The sequence below is a fragment of the Puma concolor genome, chromosome D2 (assembly GCF_028749965.1).
Source record: "Puma concolor isolate L17-30 chromosome D2, mPumCon1.1.hap2, whole genome shotgun sequence".
Lineage (NCBI taxonomy): Eukaryota > Metazoa > Chordata > Mammalia > Carnivora > Felidae > Puma > Puma concolor.
The window spans coordinates 74,577,990-74,601,037 of record NC_141677.1 but is presented as its reverse complement, the minus strand read 5'-3'; the positions used below and the strand labels follow the sequence as shown (position 1 = coordinate 74,601,037).

The 23,048-nt window shown below is 44.3% G+C and overlaps 1 protein-coding gene across 3 annotated transcripts in view; it reads right to left on the bottom strand.

The window, feature by feature from the left end:
* Positions 1–2,182: 2,182 nt before the first annotated feature.
* Positions 2,183–23,048, bottom strand: part of ENO4 (enolase 4) — a 28,625-nt gene continuing 7,759 nt past the window's right edge. Inside the window, exons 3-14 of one of the 3 annotated variants that reach the window (XM_086680970.1) lie at positions 22,490–22,680; positions 20,210–20,343; positions 18,390–18,559; positions 18,169–18,300; positions 16,775–16,828; positions 15,503–15,559; positions 13,243–13,407; positions 10,030–10,155; positions 8,314–8,509; positions 6,019–6,086; positions 5,378–5,495; positions 2,183–2,885 (exon numbers count right to left, since the gene is read on the bottom strand). In XM_086680970.1, coding sequence (XP_086537096.1) covers positions 2,755–2,885; positions 5,378–5,495; positions 6,019–6,086; positions 8,314–8,509; positions 10,030–10,155; positions 13,243–13,407; positions 15,503–15,559; positions 16,775–16,828; positions 18,169–18,300; positions 18,390–18,559; positions 20,210–20,343; positions 22,490–22,680 — 1,542 coding nt within the window. In that variant the 3' untranslated portion in view covers positions 2,183–2,754. Of the gene's footprint in view, positions 2,886–5,377; positions 5,496–6,018; positions 6,087–8,313; positions 8,510–10,029; positions 10,156–13,242; positions 13,411–15,502; positions 15,560–16,774; positions 16,829–18,168; positions 18,301–18,389; positions 18,560–20,209; positions 20,344–22,489; positions 22,681–23,048 lie in introns of all 3 variants that reach the window. The other 2 variants (XM_025918270.2, XM_086680971.1) reach the window with 2 other exon arrangements.

Genomic DNA, 23,048 nt, shown 5'->3' with positions numbered 1-23,048 from the left:
CACACATTTAGGAACATAAAGACACGTACACTTGTCATTCCCTAGTCATCACACACATCAAGGGGGTGACGCACTTACGCAACCCCCCTCATTTCCAGGGTAGGAAGGTAACCTGTTTGGTGAGATGCGCTCCCCGGGCCAGACATCGATTAGCAACCGGGCTTTGCAAGTGTTCTTGTCTTGTCCGAGCCACTTTCTTTCCTTCATCGTGATCACAAAGCGTTGAAGGTTAATTTGATCTCGAGGAGTTTGATGTAGGATTTAACTCCTCTTGTTCTGCCTCCAGTATTGCCCCTTTCGCATCAGTTGTGAGGAGGTTCGTCCCTGCTGGGGTGCCGTTGTCAACAAGCTGTTAGTCCAGGACAGGAGGACACAGGAAGACTGGGGTTTGTGTCTTCAAGGTCACTCTTAGCCATTTGCACACACCCGCAAATTAATAGATGATCTTTATACCATTTTAAAGTTGGAAGGGACTGCCAACTTTAAAGTTTTGTTTTCTCTAAAAAATGATTTCTTCTTCTGTTTTGGAACAGGAACTATGCCTCACCTGCTACAGAGTTTTGGACTAGTACTGGTGCGTTTTTATTGCCCGCGTGAGGCAAAGGGGTAGACATACTTTGTGCTCTTGCTATTAAAGAAGGTGTCTCCCTTCTTTCCCCAAAGAAGAAGAATGTAGTTAAAATTCTAACACCCTCTTGTGCCTGGGCTGGTCTCGGAGTCCTCGCACCGTGGTCTCAGCAGCTGGGCGGTCCCGCGGAAACACTGACTGGCAGGACCCCGCAGGGCTGTACCCGGCCAGCCTTGATTTTGCCCGAGTGAGAAGGACGGGTGACTTGGCTTGGGCTACTCACCAGGAATTCCTCTTTCCTCGGCCTCTTTGTTAACACACAATAACACGTTTGTTGGAAAAATGGAGTAGGACAGGCAAACACGATCATCCATTCTCTTTCTAGACCATCTTTAGATTGTACGTCAGGTAAATGATGGTCTGTGTCACAGAACCCTGGATGATTTTCCCATGTGTGTTTAATGACTTCTATCCTGGAACAACTTCAGCGTTATGTGGCAGTAAGTTGTGGAGACGGGACACTGTCCATCACCATCCGGGAGCTTAGAACGATCCTCAGGCAGCCCTCGTTGAAAGGATTGGATCGGTTTGGAAGTTTCTTCCTGTCACTAACATTCCCCAACCCCATTCATTCACAATGGACGCAGGACTAGTCTCTTTGACCTCTTTTATAAATAATTTCTATAGCGTGTATAGTGCGTGTTTTATGTCTACGATATAGTGACATGTATGTAGGGAGAGAGAGAGAAAATGTAAGTAGAAGCAGTGTTCATTACATGAAGAAATTCGAATGCTCCTCTCCATTGGCGGCCCTGGGCTTCAAGTTGGGAAAAGGTGGACAGGCTGTGTGCCTGTGTGCAAATGAAATCACTAACCCGGTTGAGGTAATAAATGACCTCTTTGGTTCATTTAATTTAGTTACTGACTTAGTTTGCATATTTTTGCTCTGGTTCCATTCATTTAATTATAATTTGTGTTATGGTCCAGGGCAGACTGTCCGGTGATCCCCCGTATTTCAGGTGCGTGTCACTATGTGCGAAGGCTGTGTCGAACACCAGCCATGTGCTGCCTGCCTTTAAAATGAATTTTTCTGCCAGGTTCTCCTACCCCATCACGTGTTGCTGAGCACCGGGACAGGCAGGAGCAACCACAGATCGCGACATGGTTCTCCCACCGCCGCCCCGTGTGCTCTGAGAGAGCCCGCCCCTGAGCCAATTTTCAGTCGTTGCTTTGAGCGTAAGCCCTTGGCTTTACCATAAGGCCCTTAAGTTTCCCCGTGGGTACTCTTCAAAAGGGAAGCTTCTCAGCATGCTTAGTAAAAACATACAGAATACATCAGAAATCTAAACTTCACCAACTCTCCCGCAGGTCAGTGCATAACAATTTTCATAGCTTTAGAGGAAAGCAAATGGTAACTTTTAACAGAAGCTAAATTATATATAAAGCAGTAGGACGCTATTAGATCTATAGGTATGTGTTTGAATAAATTTGTTTCTGGTACTTTTCTGCTATAGCACCGACGCTGGCTTATACGAAGGGCACTTCAGTCAGCCTGTATATCATTTTTAGTCCCCTGTTTGTTAGATGCCGTAGTGTAAATAATTGGGCAGTTAGGAACCTTAAGGTTATTTATTCATTTAATGTGTTTTGTTCATTTATACTGATTTCTTTTTCCAAAGAGGATCTAAGGACACGCACAAGCATATAAGTAATATAATAAAGATGAAAATTTGGGGGAGGGAATCAGGGAAAAGGGAATTAACGGTAAGGAGGGAAGAGGAAGCTGGCGGTCACACAGACTGTGGCCTCTCATACTTGTGCGTGAGGCTGTGGCTACTACAGAAACGCGTCTGTGCTTTCTGGCACGGAATTAGAATCTGCGCTGAGTGAGGAGTCAACGGCAAAAGCGTTGGGCTCTTTTACTGGGTCGTGGCCCCCCAATGGACAGGAGGGCTGGTATACAAACAGAATCCCCACGGAAATGGGTGGCTGGAAGACGCAGTTTACACGTATGATTTCAGGCCGAAGGGCTACGTACCGATTTTACCAAAGAGTGAAATCCAAAGAGAACGGAGCACGCAAGTTAGGGACGTTTTTGAGCAAAACCAACACAGAGATGCACCTCAGCTGTACGGGTCTCAAGTGGCCATAAGTCGGGGTTGTCCGTGGCCCCATCCAGAAGACGCTCACGCTTTGGCTGATCCCTCCATCACTTCTGTGGGGAAGATGGGCTCCAGGAGCTCAGGCGGCCCCCCAGCCATGGTGGCCTTTTCAGCTTCCTCGTGCAAGGAAAAAAATGTGTGTTCCTCGTTGAAACCTATTAAACAACAAGAGCAATAAAGGTTACAGTTAACCCAGTGGTGCCAAGTTGGCTGTTATTTGTTACGTGACGTAAAGGAGGTCATCTTCAGAACCACCCAGAGGGGTCACGTCACCGTGGGAAAAGATCCTGGGACCATTTAAAACCGGGCCCGACTTGGGTTGTATGTTAGCTGTGCGGCATGCTTGTTCAGTTTGTGTGGCACCCTTCCGGAACATTTGGCGTATGGTGGACTTTGGGCAGAAGCTTGGCAGAAAAGGACCAGAGGAAGAAGATGAACTAGAGGGAAGACCAGTCCTCTACATGAATACAAACCATTGTCGGCTAACTGTTCCAACATAGACAGTTGCAGACTTCAGTCCAGTCCAGTCTATGCGGGCAGTGACTGTGTTAAGGGTTGAGCTTCTACAGGACTTCCTACTTATTCTCTTAGTGGGGACATTTGTTTTTCCAGTTTTTGGTCATTTATTGACTACTTATCATTTACTGACTACTGTCAATGTGCTGTACTGGCCACAGGCCAATGACAAGAATTCTCATCACAGGCGCACCTCAGAGATCCTGCCCGTGTGGTCCCCGACCACCACAAAAAAAGCAAGTCGAGTGAGTTTTTTGGTTTTCCAGCACATATAAAAGTTATGTTTATAACATAGTTGGTTAAGAGTGCAGTAGCGTTATGTCTAAAAAAAAAAATGTATGGGGCGCCTGGGTTGGCTCAGTCGGTTGGGTGCCTGACTTCGGCTTAGGTTATGATCTCACGGTTTGTGAGTTCGAGCCCCTCATCGGGCTCACTGCTGTCAGCGCAGAAGCCCGCCTCGGATCCTCTGTCGCCCTCTCTCTCTGCACCCCCGACTCAATTCCTTCTCTCAAAAATAAATGCACATTAAAAATATGTACATACCTTAATTAAAAATACTATATTGCTAAAAAATGCTCACCATCATCTGAGCTCTCAAAGTCAATCACCGGATCACAGATCATCATAAGAAGTATAATAATGAAACAGTTTGAAATTTTGCCAGAATTACTAAAACCTGACAGAGAGACGTGAAGTGAGCAAATGCTGTTGGAAAAATGGTGCGGACAGACTTGCTTGAGGCAGGGTTGCCTTAAACCTTCATTCTGTAAAAAACCGCAGTATCTGAGAAGTGCAGTAAAGCCAAATGCAATAAAATGAGGCATGTCTGTAATCTGCTAATCTGTTCCAGAATGTTTGGTTGGCACTGTCCCTGAGGGAGGAGGGGCTGGGCCGGGCCTCTGGTCACTAGGATCCTTTCTGATGCCCTGAAGCAGCTGTTTCTCTTGTGGGGAGGTCTGGCTGGAAATGTGGTGGGTCATTTTGGAACCTGAGGCTTCTAAGAGGCAGGATGACATAAAATAACCAGGTAGGAATAATCATATATAGGAGCAGTATGATTTTGCCTATCTGGAAAAACCAACCCGATATTACACATCCAACAACACACGCTAATTTCTGATTGCCCTTACACTCCTCAGAGTCTCTCCATTATGTTTTTAAAAAAATTTTTTTAATGTTTTATTTATTTTTGAGAGAGAGAGAGACAGAGCATGAGCAGGGGAGGGTCAGAGAGAGAGGGAGACACAGAATCCGAAGCAGGCTCCAGGCTCCGAGCTGTCAGCACAGAGCCCGACGTGGGGCTCGAACCCACGAACCGTGAGAGCATGACCTGAGCCGAAGTTTGACGCTTCATCGACTGAGCCACCCAGGCGCCCCATGTTTTTATTTTCTATGAAGCTTAGGGTGTCTTTCAAGGTCATTACATATGTTAAACATAGCAAATTTATCATTATGGCTTCCATCGGTGTCTTTGTTGTTTGAATTACAAAGACGATAACGTGGTCTCTTTAAATATCTCTGTATCCTATGTGCCTACTTCTGGCCATCCCAGTAACATGAAGGGTAAAAATGGGTATCTGGGGTGTTTTCTCTCCAAGTAGCCAGTACTTACAAGGTGCTCCTATCCAAGCAAATCTGCAGAGGTTTTTACCTCATAAAAAAGAAATAATTTACCTCATAAATTCCCTCGGTTCTCCTGAGACCGTAGCCTTTCCAACGTATGACAGACTTAACATGCTGTCTACTCGTCTGAAGGAAAAGGAGTTGTTTCTAAGACTCGTCAGGAAAACATCTGCCTTTAACTTTCAGGGGCTGTGCAGCCAGACCTTAACCATAATTTGGAGCATAACAAAAGGTAGGCTTGGAGATTCCAATCAATTAATTCTATTGAAAAGCACCATGCAGCTTATTCATGGAGAGGAAGGGCGAGAGTTTTAAACATTCAGGTAAATAGATAATCCATTAAGAAAACAATGCACATTGTGGTAAATGCCACCCCAGTGTTGTCAGCACTTAGTTATAGTCTTTGGATTCCCCTGCCCTCCTGCTGAGGGCCTCCCATTCCCCCTCTTCCAATCTTTGTTCTCTTATTCATGGCGAAGTGAAAACAAAGCAAGAAAGCAGCACATACCCAGTGCTCCCTTCTGGACAAGTTCTTCCTCTATAGTAAAAAGGCGGTTGTACTTAGTCACCCGTTCGCCTCGAGAAAGACCTCCCAACTTGATAAACCGGACACCGAGTCCAATGGCCTAAGGGGGTGGGGGACAAAATTTATTTTAAACGAGAAGTCACGTGTTGCTAAAATACGAACCGTTCTTTAGGGAGAAAGGGAGCGGACACCGCGTGCTGTTCTGGTTTTCCTCATAAGTCAGTATTTTATCTTTATGTAGGTAACACGGCCTGCTTACAGAGGGACAGCGGCAAAAGGTAAAGAGCGTGACTAAACATCAGATGCTTTACTAGTCATGTGAGCGTGCTGATTTTATCTAAGAACATTCTGGCCTTTCCCACTTCATTTTAGGCGGTAAGATTGCAAGGGCACACCCCAGCCATTTCAGTGTGCTCATCATTTTCCCAGGACTTCAATTTTTCTTCTTTTTAAAAGTTCAAAGATTAGCTCTTTACAAAAGGCAGCTGTCTGGGAGGAAGCAAGTCTCTTTCATAAAAGGTTACATGACTTTCTCCGCCAAATACTGCATTTCTCTGAAATACCAATTCGAGATAAAAGCAGTGTTTTGGCAATTCTGCAATTGACCAGCTTTTAGCACTTACCAAATCGACAAGGCTGTCATCAGAAGACTCTCCTTCTGTACTTCCAAAGACAGCGATGTGCTTCTTACCTGTAAGCAGAGGAATTCTTTTCAGGTTTAGATGGTATAGAAACAATAAATGTGTGTATATATATACATACGTATATACATATACACATATGTATATATGTATGTGTGTGTGTATGTATATATATATATATATATATACATACACACACACATACATGCCTCTGGAACCAAAATTTAAAATTTGCTAGAGATTTGGGGCACCTGGGGGGCTCAGTCGGTTAAGCGTCTGACTTCGGCTCAGGTCATGATCTTGGGGTTAGTGAGTTCAAGGCCCACATCAGGCTCTGTGCTGACAGATCAGAGTCTGGAGCCTGCTTTGGATGCTTTGTCTCCCTTTCTCTCTGTTCCTCCCTCTCTCTCTCTCAAAAATAAAGATTTTTTAAAAAATTGCTAGAGATTTAAAACTTTCCTGTGAAGAGTCAATGATTTGACCAGAGAGAATTCTGATCTAAACATTGTATTTTTATTACCCTAGTTGTTTTTTGTTTTTTGTTTTTTTGAGAAACAGAATGCACATGTGGGGGGGGGGGGGCTAAGGGAGAAGAGGGAGGGACAGAAGGAGCCCAATGTTGGGCTTGATCTCAGGTGAAATCATGACCTGAGCTGAAATCCAGAGTGACACACTTATTCCTGAGCCCCCCAGGTGCCACTGGTTACCCTAGTTTTACCTGTTTATGCCTTTCTGGTATCTCAGATGCTAAACCCTACATGAATGCCACCTGCCAACAAATCTAAGCTACCATAAGTTGTAAGACCTTTATGACCACTAAAGGGGAGAAATGCTCAAATTAGATCGACACGTTTCTAAGACCACAACTGTGGGACACGATTCCATCTTGTCCATGTTCAGTGTAGGAAAGTGTGCATCTTTGAGACAAAATCTACAGGAGGTAAAAGGGCATCATTTGGGGAGATGATACGCCTCAGTGGATTCCACAGTTTATCATGTAGAATATTATTCAAAGGAACCTGTTGTTCTGAGTGTTTACTTATGAGACGAACAGTGTCGCTGGTGCTTAATCAGTCATTTGAGGATCTCAGAACCCCTTGAAATTTGCCAGTCTACAAAGAGCCAGGATTCTTCCTCCAGAGACAGTGTTTGTGCTTTAGAGGCAGGAGCTAGAGTAGCAATCTGAAGTGATTGCCTGCTGACAGGGAGGCCCTGGAGGAAAGGCCAGGGCTGGGGCCTCCCATCCACCTCCTACAGGACAGCGCTGCCTGGGCCCTCGACTGGGCCCTCTGCAGGACAGGGACTATGCGCATTCCATTCCCTTCTCTGGCACCAGCCCAGGACCCTGGCTGCCAGTCTGGCCCTGAGTCCTGCTCCAGCCTTCTGCCTACTTCCTGAGACCCACTCATGTTTCAGGCACTGTGTGTGAGTGAACGAGGCTCCTGTGAACTCACGGGAGTTTACAGTCTAACGGAGGCTACTAGACGTTAAATAACTGAACAAGTAACTGTGGCCAGTAGGATATAGAGAAAGCATAGGAGGCTATGAGAAAGGTTCAGAGCAACCAGGTAGGGGCGAGGAAGCCCGGAAAGGTACATACATCTGAAAAGGTTTCCTTTAAGGAAAGGAGACCTAAAGGATCAGGAGTTGTTAGCTGAGTAAATGATACAGGGCAAAGCATTCTAACCTGAAGGAACAGCATGTTCAAAGCCCTCAAGTTGGTAAAGAGTTTGAAACTTGTGAGGAATTGAAAACATCAGTGTGGGGGCACCTGGGTGGCTTAGTCAGTAAGCATCCAACTCTTGATTTTGGCTCCGGTCATGATCTCACAGTTGTGAGATCGAGCCCCGCTTTGGGGTCCTTGCTGGGCACGAAGTCTGCTTAAGATTCTCTCTCCCTCTTCCTCGCCCTTGCTCGCACACAAACACCCACTCTCTCTCTCTCTCTCAAAAATAAAAAAATCAGCATGGACAAGTGGGATCACTGTAGTGTGGTATGAAGCTGATAAGGCATTGTCCTTAGCCACGCCTGTGTGGTAGCCCTCGATAAAGGGGTCAACCTTCTAGACCGGGGCTGTTGTCGGAACACTGAAGTGACTCAGTAAGCTAGCTGCATTTCGAGTTCCAGCATCAAAGCTCTCGCAGATGGTTGGAAATTTGTTTTCCTTCCAAGATGAAGGCCATGCTTTTTATTAACTGATAAACTGTGTTATTTTTGGCTCCTTTTACAACCAAGTTCAGTTCATTATGAGCCTGTTAGATCTATATTTTTACTCACTGTCAAGAAGATCGGTTATTTGCACCAAGTCAGACATCGTAGTTTGATTGGTGTGTTTGATGATCAGCCCACTGGATTTGGGGATGCTGATGTTACCGTTCTCTAGAAGTTTAGAAATGCTTTTGGATGTAGTTCCTGCAATTATGTAACATCTGGAACCAAGAGCATTATAGATGCTGTCCCACTGTTCAGAGTCCTAGGTAAATATTTAAGAATTGATAGTTATAATGCATTAAGCATAGTCACAAAACAACAGGCATCTTATGGCACATATTCAAAGTTATCGATCTTTCTGAGAGCCACAAAACAGTTTTCTGTTGTACCAGCAGTGGCTGAATGATACCTGAAGCACAGCCACAAAAATTAACAAGCTTCATGGAACAAAACTTCAAGTGATTAATTAAATTTGAGCTTATAGATCTAGCAAATAAAATGTTTAGCACATTAAATGCTCCACAATGAAGTCCTTCAAACCCAAGCTACTCCTACCCCCGGTATTATCCATGACACCAGTAATGACTGCTTGGCCAGATCTCACTGTTCTATCTGGTGAACGGACAACTGAAGGAAATGCCCCTGCAAGAGCCCTAGGTTCTCATTCTCAACACCCTTATTTTTTATTGGTGAGACCATCACATGAAATGAAGTGCTTATTATTTTTTAACGGATGGTATACAAAATCCTCTAAGCCACGGTACCAGATTCCAGCCTGTCCCACGAGAACACACAACACAGGGGCAGTTTGTCACATTAAAACCGGCTGAGGTCAGAGCCCCGGGACAAGCTGTGGAAGTCGGGGCTCTGCCAGTGCCGGGATGAGGCACAGGCGGTGACAGGAGTGATGGCTGACAGAGGCACTGGGCCACCAAGTGAGAGGCAGCAGCCATCCTCACTCCCCAAATTTAAATCATGCATTGTCTCAGAGAGGGTATCTGTTCAGCATATCTAATGGTTCTTCAGTTCGTACCATGAAGTCTTGGAGTTCTGGAGCCTTAGGGAGAGCGATGGCCTGTGGTACATGGACCACCCTTGTCAGGTGCAGTTGCTGGCACAGATCCCCAAACCTCACTATCTGAAACCTTACGAAAAATAACGGCTTCGTGGGGCGCCTGGGTGGCTCAGTCGGCTGAGCGTCCGACTCTTGATTTCGGCTCAGGTCATGATCTCACGGTTCGTGAGATCGAGACCCGTGTCAAGCTCTATGCTGACAACGTGGAGCCTGCTTGGGATTCTGTCTCTCCCTCTCTCTCTGGCCCTCTGCCGCTCACGCTGGCTCGCTGGCTTGCTCGTGCTCTCTCTCTCTCAAATATTTATAAAGAAAAAAAAAGTACAGCTTTGTGACTTTCGTGCATTGTGTGGCGAGTGGATCTCGGTTACGAGCGTTTGACCTAGCCCGCGTCCTTTTGCCGGGAGCACTTCACAAGGGCGTGTGATGAACTTGCTGAAGCAGCGGCTAGCACAGCGGCTCGCCCGGCCTGGCTTAGGTTGCTCGTAAATACACGGTACCCTGAAGTGCTCGGGGCTAGCTTGTTTCCTGCTGCAGAGAGGAACACTCCTATGTAACTGTGTTTCTGCTCTGCGTTTGCTCGGTGCCTGCCTTTCCTCCTATATGCTGAAACAACTCAGGCCCAGCCCAGACTGCAGTATTTCGAATGACCAATCCATAAGAATGAGTTTGCTCTGTGTGGGTATAAAATTTGAGGTGGATCCCGTTACCTCCTTCCTGAAAGGATCGATCAAGGCGATAATTGAAGGGAACCGGCTGATCAGATCCCCGTACAGGTCCACCATCTCGGCTGCGTTTTTGTACGTTCCCGTCATCACTTCGTACTTCCCTCTGCTCTGAGAAGTGTTCGGACAATAACAAAGCACGGGATAAATGCTGAATTCCTCCAGTGTGAAAGGTGGGATTCCCATTCGCATTTACTCATCGCACATAAAAGGTTGTGAACGTTCTTTTCAGGCCGTACGCCCATTAGAAACCTATGCACCTTGAATGTCTGTTAAATATTAGCCTGGGGAAATCGAGTCACTGTTCCCCTTCGTGCCCCGTGGGGGTCTAACCACTGACTTCAGATGAAGCCTGGGGCGCAAAAGACCAAGTACACAGAAGGAGAGGAGTCATTTCTTGCTTAGGTTTGTGACGTGGCGCTCGCTGCCCGGCTGCTTGCACAGATGGGCGAGGACATAAATTTGTAAAACGGGACAGCACTGCACAGGGGCCCCACTCACCAGAACCCGCCGTCTTTCCACTCACAGTAAACGACTAGCTTGTTTCCTCTACTGTGGATATCCTAACATTTGAAAGCAGAGTGATTCTGAGATACTAACAGCCACTATGAAATGTCAAGTGACCCGTGTGAAGGCATCTCCCTTTCAGGTAGTGGCAAGTTCCGGCAGGAACCGTACAGTCTTGAAAGTAGAGTTCCAGTTCAACCCCACTCATTTGAAGTCCGGAAAGCCCCTGAGTCATCGAGGAAACAGGGCTTAAGGATCTAGCGTAATCTCTCTGCAAAACATCGCACTGACTTCCAGGTCTGTGTTGAGGGACGGCACCTGGGGGGACGGCACCTGGGGTGTATCTAGGTACTGGGGAGGAGGCAGAATGGAACAGAACGACATTTTGGTTTGCTAACGCCCTCTTGTTACTGCTGCTAATGGCAGGGATTCCACTGGAATTAGAAGTCCCTAACTGCAAGGATTTTATTCTTTTTTTCAGATTAAAAAGCAGCAAGGTCTTTTAGTTCTTTACTGCAAAGCATTAAAAAATCCTATCTCGTCAGTAAAGAAAAGTTAAGGACTTTTTAAAAAGTGTATTTTCATTTATTTTGAAAGAGAGAGAGTACAAGAGCGTGCATGCACACGCATGTGAGTTGGGGAGGGGCAGGGAGAGAGGGAGAGAGAGAAAATCCCAAGCAGGCTCCACACTGTGAGCACAGAGCCCAGCAAGGGGCTTGAACCCATGAACCATGAGACAAAACCAAGAGTCGGACGCTCAACTGACTGGGCCACCCAGAGGCCCCAGAAAAGCTAATGGCTTTGAACTAACATTGTAAGAATTATCTGCTGTCAAGCTAATACATTGTACTGAATATAAGCAAAAAATCCCCATTCTAGCTAGCACTAGTCAGTATATTCATAGTTCTTGGTATACATTGCTGATGAAAACATGCAATTATTTTTTGTAATAGTATGCCTAGGAACCAATCATTATGTGGAGAATAGGAAATTAAACATTCCTTCATGCACTTAGCATCTTTAGAAAACTAAAAAGGACTTAGAAGTCAGCTGAAACTTAGGGTTCTCATACACTGTTCAAATTTTCCTCTGAAGTTTCTTTTTTTTTTTTTATTTTTTTTTATTTAAAAAAAAAATTTTTTTTCCAACGTTTATTTATTTTTAGGACAGAGAGAGACAGAGCATGAACGGGGGAGGGGCAGAGAGAGAGGGAGACACAGAATCGGAAACAGGCCCCAGGCTCTGAGCCATCAGCCCAGGGCCTGACGCGGGGCTCGAACTCCCGGACCGCGAGATCGTGACCTGGCTGAAGTCGGACGCTTAACCGACTGCGCCACCCAGGCGCCCCTCCTTTGAAGTTTCAAGAATTGCAAGTTCAAGCAGAATTCTCTCTGGTCATTTCTCCTGAATTTGACATTAATTACCAAATCACCACACGTGTATGTGAACATGCTGGGCGTTTTGTAAAACACAGACTCAACATTTGTGTATTTGAAGAACAGAAGTATGTGTACGTGTATCAGACTGGCAACTTTTAACAGCATTCCTAACATGTTAGTTTCCCAAGTTTTAACATTAACTGCAGGCGTGTTAACCCCGAGAAAGCGAGGACTGCAGCTTTTGAAAAGTGAACCTGTTTTCTGTTCTTTTTAAAATAACTGCCTGCATGTGGTGTGGTCTCTGGGTGAAGCTTCGTCACTAAAGCTCTGTCCTAACCCAGGCTGTGGGTAACACTGTGATGGGCTTAATTGGATAAAAATACATTCTCCCTAAATGTCAATAACTTGCAAATATTTTTATATTTAAAAAGTGAGTCACAGGGGCACCTGGGTGGCTCAGTCAATTAAGTGTCCAACTCTTGGTTTTGGCTCGGGTTCATGATCTCATGGTTCATGAGTTCAAGCCCCATATTGGGCTCTGCACTGACAGTGTGGAGTCGGCTTGGGATTCTCTCTCTCTCTTCTTCTCTCTCCTCCCCCCTTCCACTCCTCTCTTTCAAAATAAATAAACAAAATAAAGTGAGTCACAGCAGAAATTCTGAGAACCACTTGTCCAGAAGGGCTTACCAAGTCACAGTTAAACAATGGGTTCACTTTTCATGCTTGACAAATTCAGCACTTACCAATGAAATGAGTGAACTCAGCAGGACATGCCAGCTTGTTAAATTATTTTTCAACAGCTCTCATAATTGCAATGTAAGCAACCATGTTAGTAATTTTTGTTACAGGATTTCTATATGTAATTATTTTGCCATTTTCTGTTAATTTTTAAAGATCATAGGGGCGCCTAGGTGGCTCGGTCAGTTTTGGCTCAGGTCATGATCTCATGGTTCATCAGTTCGAGCCCCGCATCAGGCTCTGTGCTGACAGCTCAGAGCCTGGAGCCTGCTTGGGATTCTGTGTGTGTCTCTCTCTCTGCCCCTCCCCTGCTCACTCTCTGTCTCTTTCTCTGTCTCTCTCTCTCTCAAAAATAAATAAACATTAAAAAACTTTTTTAATTATATGGTTATGGTATTTTCTGGTCATTAGCTAACTTGGCTTTCTCAGGTTGGCATTTATGTTTGTCCCCTCACACGATATTAATAAAAACAACAGAATCTGTTTGGAAAATGTTCAGAAACACTCGTTTTGAGTTCTAATTTAAAAATACTGGGACCCAACAAAAAGTAAGTGTTCTGGAGCAGAAACTTACATAATCTATCAGCTCATGTGCAGCACAGTTGATGGCTAGATGCAGATTGGTCCCCAGGTCCAGCCCCAGGTTTGCACAGATGCCTTCGATGAGGAGCAGCGGCTGCTCTATGGTGTCGTAATTAATGGTTAAACAGCCAAGATGGGACATCTTGCCGGTGATGGGCTGCTGTAACCAAACCAAATGATGCATGTAAATTGAGCACAGTAAGATTCTTGGAGCTTCCTGGTTATAAACTAGGCATTGTTTATAACCAGATACAGCCCTCTAGATGTGTCTCTGTGTCTCCACTAACAGCACATCCAGGATCCTCTCATCTCTGCATGACCTTCCAGCGTACGATTGCCCAAAGTATCTGGAATAATTTCCTTAGCCCAAGGTTTCAAGTTTGACCCAGGAATACACTTGTCTCTTTGGTCTGCCTGTGTAATCTCTTATATCAGCTCTTTCACTGTACATGGGCTGACCTGAGCTGCAACCACCAAGGTAGTAAATTTCCACCTGGTCTCTGTAAACGTCTGTCCAGCCTGTCCCTAACTCTCTCCTTCTCCATCTACTTCCAAACACGCTCTTTCCTGTGTTCTGTCTTCCTTTGGAAGAATATAAGTATTAAGGCTGGAACCCTCCTTCAGGAAACGTTTTATGAGAAAAAGGAGTGAAGAACTCTGCTAAAATGCGTTGCTGAGGATGGAAGAATGTTTGGGACCTGGAGCAGCCCAGGGAAAGCCATGAATTTCTATTGCAAGGTCAGCCCTGATATGCCTCATCATAAATTGCCACTATCCAATTATAACATAGTTGAAGCAGAATCAGTAATTCTGAAGGGTGTGTGTGTGTGTGTGTGTGCATGCCAAACTTAAGAGCAAACCCAAGTGTGTGCACGAACCTAGGTGTAACTATCCCATTTCTCTGATGATAAACTAGTCAATTATAAGAACCATCCAACATTTTTAATGTCAGCGAGAGGAGCCTTTTATTTGGCAAAGGAATAGTTGGGGAAATTTCTGTATATCAACTGAGGAGTTTTGTTGGAGTCTTCTAAACTACAAAAGTATGACTTATTTAGAGTTTATTTATCACTTATTAAATGCCAGCTACCATTCTAAATGCTTTACATAAATACATTTACTCCTTACGTTAACCTATGAAGCAAGTACTATTATTATCCCATTTTATAGAGAGCTAAGTAACTTGGAACAGATTTTAATCCAGGAAGTTTAGCTCCAGAGTTCATGCCTCCACTGGTATGGCTGCCTCTCCAGAATCGACCAATTAAGCTTTTTCTAACAGAAATAAAAAGTAGCAAAGCTGACCACAGGAGGACTGATCTTGGTCTGAGCTTCTCGGAACACAGAGGACAACCTGCTGGCACGAGGGAAACAACATTGATACCGGGTGGCTTGTTCATCATCACCTAAGCGCTCTTACAAGGTCCAACTTCAGAGTGTTGTGTTCATCCCAACAGATGCAACTGTCAAGTACTTTACTTTCTGGTGTATTTTTTCATACGTTTCTCTTCTCTCTCCCAATTTTGAGGAGGGATTTAATTTTCCATCTTTAATTTTCCATTCGGGTGAGCAACTAGGACCATTTGCATTATCTCCGGGGTTCTTATTGGTTATTCTAACTATATGGTTGAAAGGTTAGGCATGGAACAGATGTGTCTGTCAGAGCACCCACAATCACCAGAGTCATTGACTGATCAAGGTCAGACGGTTTCCTGAGGCTCTTGCAGCCATCCCTGGCCAGTCTTGACAAGAACTGTTTGACGCCGCTGACAAAATCTGAGCTCCCGTAATGGTTCTGGATATGGTGCTTTGGTGACTTTGCGGGACGCAATGAAAGAGATGGCTCTCTTTTTGCGCCTTTTGTTTCTCTCTCACTTGATAGGGGTAAGATGAAGATCGAAAACCTTTCCCATGTGCTTTTTGGCTACTTAGCAGAAATTCCCCTTCCCCAGCATTTCACCTATTAGGTTCCAAATATAATCCTGTTACTTATAAATGATTCTCCGTGCCCTCCGAGATGTCGGCTGGACAGACAACTGCTGGCCCACAGCCTGTGGCCAGAGAGGGAGGATGGAAAGATCTCCCAGCCCTGGGCTCTGCCGGTTTCTGGCTCTTGGAGGAGGAGCACTGTGTTGTTTCGATTTGTGTCAGCCCTGGTCTTGGAGCTCAGTGACTGGGAGAGGAACACTGGCAGAGAGGATATAAACGAACTGTGTCATACTGAAGTGTGGTAAGGAAATACGTGAACTTACTTGACTTCTTTTGTTTCCATTATGCCCTTTTTTTGTCTCTGTTTTTGGAGGAGGCGGCTGTGGGACAGAAGATGAAGATAAGTCACTTGCAATTATTAGGTCTTGTGGCCCGTCCACTGTTCTGGGCCCTGTCGCACTGTGAATCACACTTGTGTACACACACACACACACACACACACACACACACACACACACACAGGGACCTTACCAGCCCCTCCCTATTTTGATAACCTCCAAACCGTTTTTTCGAATTCAAGTGCATGTTCCCTTTTGTTCGTCTTTACATTGTACCTCCAATCATTATAGATGGGGTATGTGGATAACATATCTGTGTATTTCTACTCAGGTAAATAAGTTATTATTCTCTCATACGAAGTCCCCTCCTTGCCCTTAAGGAGAAACACCACTGTGGGATTTGCTTTTAGATTGGTTTGAATGTTGTTAAGGTACAAACCCTTTGTCCCTTTGACTTGACTTTTGGAAACAGCCAAAGGTCATTAAATCTGATGAATCTGGTATGTGTAATGTCATCTGAAATTAAAAGATACTTTCCAAAGATAATTGGTGACTTTCAATACCCACAATGTAGGGTGTTGACAGTGTTATAGATCCAGGATTCAGCCTTTAAAGGATGCTTTTTAATACCCAGCATTCACAGGCTCTGTAAATTGGGGTATGTTTGTCAAGAATCAGTATGGTTCACACCCAAGTATATGCAAATACAGATATCTTACTTCTTTTCTTCACGATGGAGTCTGCTGAACTTTCTATCCCCTGCTAAAAATACCACACTCAGGAAGCAAAGTGATGTGCGTGGCAGGAGACATACACTGGTGAACAAGACAAACACAGGCACGACCAGTGGCTCATATATATGGTTGCCTGTCATCGTCTGGCTTCTGTGGCTTCCCTCTCAAGGGCTGCCTGGCCAAAGGCTCCTGTTTGCCCAACACCAGGATCCCAAGCAGACACAAGAGTCTGTGCCTTAACCATTACACTAAACTGCCTCGCACATCCTAGGGGCCAAATCCTTTCTTTGCAAATCCTAAGGGGTGATCTTAGCATAAAGCCAGCTGATGAGATTGTTGAAGGCCATTAGAAACTGGATCCGCAGCCAGTGAGGGAATGTAGAAGCTTGCCTCCTATGGGAAACCCAAGGAAAATTAATACATTTCACACATCAATAACAACAATACTGAGTTAATGAACTGTAATGAACTATAATTTGTATATATTGTCAGCAATTCCATACCATAGATCCTCTTCACATACCATTTCAATTGTTTTGTTAATATGTTTCTGAATTTCCAGAAGCATCTCCACACCCTGTAAGTAGAACAATCATGATCTTCCACAACTGCAGTCTAGAAATTTTAAATATAAAAACTTACACCACACGCTGGCTCTTTCTAACTGAATATTTGTAGGGCCCCTGACAATGTATCCTGGTTAGTAGATTGGGTATGGTCTATCAAATCAGAAGATTAAATGTGAATCTTTAGCCCTCAATTTTTATTTGGTTGAAAATGAGCGAGATTCTTCTCACAATCCTTTCTCCATTGTTCAGAATTGACAGGTTCAGTTGGTTGGATCAAGTGGACCTCATTCTCTTTCAGTCTCTTGACCAACCTTTTTGCAGTACATGTCACAGGTCACCCAGGGATTCTGCATGATAGTGTTTGAATTAGTATAAAGCCACTGTCACTTAAAAAGTCGACACAGTCTAATGACTGTGGGATCTGCATACGAAGACAAATACAGAATGGCATGCCAACTGCTCTGGTACCCAATAGCACAACAGATATTAACTGCAGGGAAGATTCTGGTGCCAGCATCTGAACATGATCTGATGGATGGTGAGCCAGCAATGGATTCCTAGTGTTCCACAATCAATACATTGGGAGATAATAGTTATTCTCATAAAAAAAGAATTCTTTATCATGAAGAAATTATCTTGAGATTTTTTTTAATGATTTTCACTAGCTTGGATAAAAAAATATCACTCAATGTATTACCAGAGGGGATGAAACATCCTGCATGTTTTTTCTGAAAACATCTGCTATAGAACATGAACATTTGTTCCTTCCAGTGCATATTTCACGAAGATTTAAAGAGGCGTATTGGCTCATTCAGACCACGGCAGAACAAGACAGACGCTAGCACACGACTAAGTAGAAAGATGCAACTTAGGATTCATTCATTCTGTAAACATGCACCAAACCTCTCTTTTGTGCCAAGCAGTCTGCTTGGCCCCGGAGCTCTTACTGAACAGAATTGGCTGCTAGGAAAATGCCAGCTTCCTCTCGCTGCTGCCACAGTGCATCGGCCAGTAAATAAAGATGCCTCAACTCCCCCAAATAACAACCTTCCAGCACTCTCAAGGCCTGCCAGGTTACTCACCCGGGGCTTCTTGGGGAGTCACTGGCACATGTCAGTGCTGAAAGGAACCAGAAATTGAAGGTGGCCTAAATGTGCCACCCCCCCCTTTTTTTTTTGACGTCTTGCTTTCTTCCCAAGTCCCTGATTTCCTAAAGTATTTTTTTTTTCTCATTTTATAATTAATTCTCTCTCCTTCAGCATCATAAACCTTAGGGACCCTCACTAAAGACTCATCGATGGTGGAGTATATTTTTTTAGAAAAAGCAGTATGATATACTATGAGGTACTTGTTTAGCTGTTAATCCAGGATGGGGTATACAAATCACTTCTTTCATTAAATTCAACTTGCCGGGCGATGACTTCCCACAGCTGACCAGAGATACCATTAGCAAAGGTATAGTTAGCTTTGTCGGCTGCTCCTGAAATAGGGAAGAACAAGGAGAAACAAGAAACATGGTTCATTGTTATGGAGATACTCGTGGGTCCTTGGCACATAATAGATACTAACCTGAGGGTGCTTCAGTAATGCAATATTTAAGTAGAGGGGGTTATTGTCCAGCATGGCACTGGTTTTGGCCACAGCTAGTGACACTGCCCCAATGGCCATGCTGCCACTGAGGACAGGTTCAACAGGTTCTGGAGGCAAGATAGGCTTCTCTGTAAGAGTATCTGTCCTCCCTAGAAGGAAAAAGAGTGATAAAAGATTCCTTTCTAGGAAATTTGACTATGATAAAACTATCTATTTTTAATGCTTTACTTATAGATGTGAAGGCCCAGTATAAAGAAAGGGGGAAAACTGAGGCTAGACAGAAAACGCTCTCCACCCCAACCCCCAAGAAGTTTTTGTGTGATGTTCAAGTAATCCTTAGCCATGGAGTTTGCCACTCTTAAGAAATGTTAAGATATTAAATATTAACTCCTTCAACAATTTTATGGGGTAGATACTGTTAGCCCACATTCACATATAAGTAAATTAGGGCTTAGGTTAAAAGATTGGCCCAATATCTATAGAACGTGAATAAAGAGGATCTGGACAGTCTTTGGATTCCAAGTCCTTTGTTTTCTACACCTGCCATAGCTCCTTGGTACCCAGCTTTTTGTTGAATGTCTCTTCATGCACATATATCTAACTGGTTACCTTTCTGGCCAATCCCAAACAGACACCTCATTGTTTTAGAAGTGGCATCCAAACCCAGCCATTGACCCTCACCCTCACCCATCTTTTACTCTCATTTGTTCCCAGTGAGCCAGCCTGATCAGGTGCTACGCCGTCCGTTGTAAATCGCTAGGGCCCTTTCTGCCCTTCCCCCAGCTGCTGGTCTGGCTCGGGTAGGTAAGATAAGTGGAAAAAGCTATGTAAGCGCAGAGTACATAGTAAATCTTTAGCAAATTCCTGTCCCCTCCTACTTCTCTTACGTTCCACGTTCTGTCAGTCAACAGCAACCACCAAATAAACACCCAGTGCTGATCTCTACCTATAATTCAGCAGTGGCTATCTCCCTGTCCCAAGAGATTGGTTTCATAGGATTCTTTTGCCTTGGGCGACTCTCCTTCCCTCTCTGGGCCTCAGCATCTGAATCTAGGAAATAAGAAACCATGTCTCCATGTTCTCTTTGATCCCCTCCTGGTTCTGGTGCTTTCTTCTTCAAGGAAACCCACATTTATTGGGTGTTTGTGCGTTTGCCTCATGCTAGGCGCTGGTGGTGCTCAGTTGAATGAGACATGATTCATGTCCTCAAGGAGCATGTTGGAAAGACATTAAACTCTGTTTACAATACCAGCAGCACTGGAGGGGCTGAAGTTCACAATATGTTGGAAAGCATGGAACGAAGGGCCATGATAACTTTGATTATTTGCCTTAAAAGAGCAAGGTTTACCCCCCTCCCCCAATTTTTCTTTATATGTTATTAACAGGACAGAGAAAATGTTGGTTATCCGTATCAAAGGATATTGCTAATCTTTAAAATATGGAGTGGCTTTTTTGATGAGCTAATGGATATTTTGCGGGGCAGTTGAAGGTCCCCCACACCACTTTCCTTTTCCCCATCCGGCATCGCCACCCTCCGGTACGCTTCCTTTGGTAAGTGCTCACCTCTGGGGAAGAAGTATTTTTTCCTTACAAAGAAAACAGAGGGTGGGGTGGGGTAAAACCGCCTAAGATCCCTGACATCATAGCTTCAAGCAAGGAAGTCACATGCAGGATGGATGGTACCTGGTGGGGAGGCCGGCCTAGGTCTGCAGCAGACTCTGATCGGAAAGGCAGTCTAAACATCAGCCTTTCTTCTTCATATAGTGGTTATGGAAGGTTCTGTAACAGGAGTCACCGACCTTGCCTTTGTCCTTTTTTTCTTGCTGGGGGTGGAGGAGGTGGAGGTGAAGGGATGGCTATTGTTTGGTCTTCCAGGCCCTTTTCCAGCTGTCTTCTCTCCTTCTCTTCTTGTACTTTACTTTCAAAGAATGTCCTTAATGGCAAGAAAACATGGCTTTACAATGAAGACCACTCGTAATTTGGGCCGTGTTTTAGTGCTGACCTGACCTCCGTTCAATGTGTGTCAATAATTAGCTCTGCTTTTTAGCCACTTAAAAGCAGATCACAGCTTCACTCTCCAAGGCCCCCAAATGATGGTGTTGTAACAAAACTGTGTGGAGGAGCTGAGATTACTTTCGGAAGGAAATACATAAATGGTTGGAAATAAATGTTTGCAGGTTGTATGTGTTCGTTTTAAAAATTATTTGAGGGGCGCCTGGGTGGCTCAGTCGGTTGAGAGTCCAGCTTCGGCTCGGGTCATGATCTCACCGTTGGTGGGTTCAAGCCCCGCATCGGGCTCTGTGCTGATAGCTCGGAGCCTGGAGCCTGCTTCAGATTCTGCGTCTGCCTCGCTCTCTGCCCCTCCCCCACTCGCACTCTATCTCTCACTGTCTCAAAAAGTAAATAAACATTAAACAAATTATATGAGCCCAGTCGTTTGTATATTCAAGGTAAAAATTGAAGATCTAATTTGATTAAGGGCTACTGGATTTTCTTTTTGAGTAAATGACCATCAAAAGAAAATTGAGTCAAGAATAGACAGTGAAATATATAGCATAATGGGCAGGACTTCATTTTCTTTTTTTGGTGGGGGGGAGAACTTAAGGTGAACAGTTAAAAAAAAAAAAAAAACTTGGGGAAGGCCCCTTTAGGTTCACCTCTATAAAAGTTCAGCTTCCCCAGAGTAAGAAGAGGCTCAAAGCTTCCACAGGAAAAGAAAAAAGCCAACAAAGAACAAAGACACGGGAATTAGAATTACATTCCACTTATTAATGATCCAGGTGTTGGTGGGACAGAGCCTTCAAAGTGCTGAGAGAAATTGCTTTTAAATGAGATCTATACTCAGGTAAACTGTCAGCCATCAGGGCAAAGTGCTGGCATTTCCGCACACGTACGAACTCCAAAACTTTCCATCCCGCAAGTCGAGAAAGAAGAAGATACAGGATTGAGAAAGTAGGGGGAAAATAAAGGGATGTCCTACGGCATCTCTGTTAGCAGATAGAGAGGAACCGGTCCAGATGGGAGGTTTGGGGGAGAAAAATTCCAGGAGAAAAGAAATGGAATAGAATAGAAGGCACGAGAAAACCTACACTGGGAAAGAAAATGAAGAATATGATCACAGCAGATGAGGGGAAAAAAACAAACAAAACCAAAAAACCATTAAAAAAAATTTTTTTTACAAAGGTTATGATCCAACTCGGAAGCAAACTAAAACGTGATATTATGTATAAGTAAGCAAGCGGTGAAGTATAGAGAGAGACAGAATCCGGTTGACCTTTGTTGGGCCAAGAGGCTTGTGGCAGCGGACCTCCCCAAAAGGAAGAGTAACGCTAACCCTTCCTCAGTTGGGTGTTGGACAATACTTACACAGCCCCAGCAGACCCTTCCTTGGTTTTCACATGTTAGAGTCCACCTATGGACAAGCATGGAGGACTTGTCTGTGGCTGAGGGGCAGACTATAAGCATCATCCAGTGTGACTACGTGAAAGGGTAGGAGACACTCAAAGATGGCATATGAGATAGGGGGACGGACAGGACGTCATCTGGATTCTTCGTGCTTTTCCTGAGAAACGTTCTACTGAAACTTATCCTGAACCCTTTGCATGGAAAGAGACTGAAAGGCCTTACATGGCCTCCCACAGGAAAACTTTAAAAACAAGGTTTTCAGAAAACCCACAGGAAAACTTTAAAAACAAGGTTTTCGCTGCTTTAGCATATGCTTTTTTTTTTTTTAATTTTTTTTTTTCAACGTTTATTTATTTTTGGGACAGAGAGAGACAGAGCATGAATGGGGGAGGGGCAGAGAGAGAGGGAGACACAGAATCGGAAACAGGCTTCAGGCTCCGAGCCATCAGCCCAGAGCCCGACGCGGGGCTCGAACTCACGGACCGCGAGATCGTGACCTGGTTGAAGTCGGACGCTTAACCGACTGCGCCACCCAGGCGCCCCAGCATATGCTTCTTAATCAACTTGCTGACTGTACCCTCTAGATACAACAGACCCATATTATTGGCGGGTGAAAGAAAAAGAAAAGAGATACATTTGTACTGGATGCTTCCATTTGCAAGTGGAAGATTTACCTGAGCACCTGGTCCACCTCGGCCTGGTTGGAGGGGGCTATGCCCCGAAGCTCCTCCGTGATGGTTTTGTTGACCCACTGCACAGCAGTGCTGACGGCCTTAGACCTTTCCACTTCCTCGGCCTCAGCCTGCTCAGGTAAAGCGTTCTCATGGACTTCAAAGTGCGTTGAGATCACCACTGAACATATGTTCTGAAAATAATATGAGTGTGTTCTACGTTTTCCCTACCTTTTGCAGAAAGGAAGAAATTGAACGTATCCAGCTTTTAATGTGCATGATATTTTATCACCAGTTGCAAAGGGAAAACGAGAATATATAATTTTCTTTGAGATATTTTTATAACTGTTGAAACAGTGTGGAACCCAACTTCAAGGAGCATTTAAAATTATTACCTGGTTAATGTACACTTATAAAAACCTTACATTGAACTTCATTTTTATCACTACCTGTCCAGGAAATAACTAAAAGGATACAGATTTTAATCATAATTATTTTCCTCCCAGAGACTGTAGTAAAATTATTTCTAACAAATATGTAGCAATTCAGATGAATTATTAAA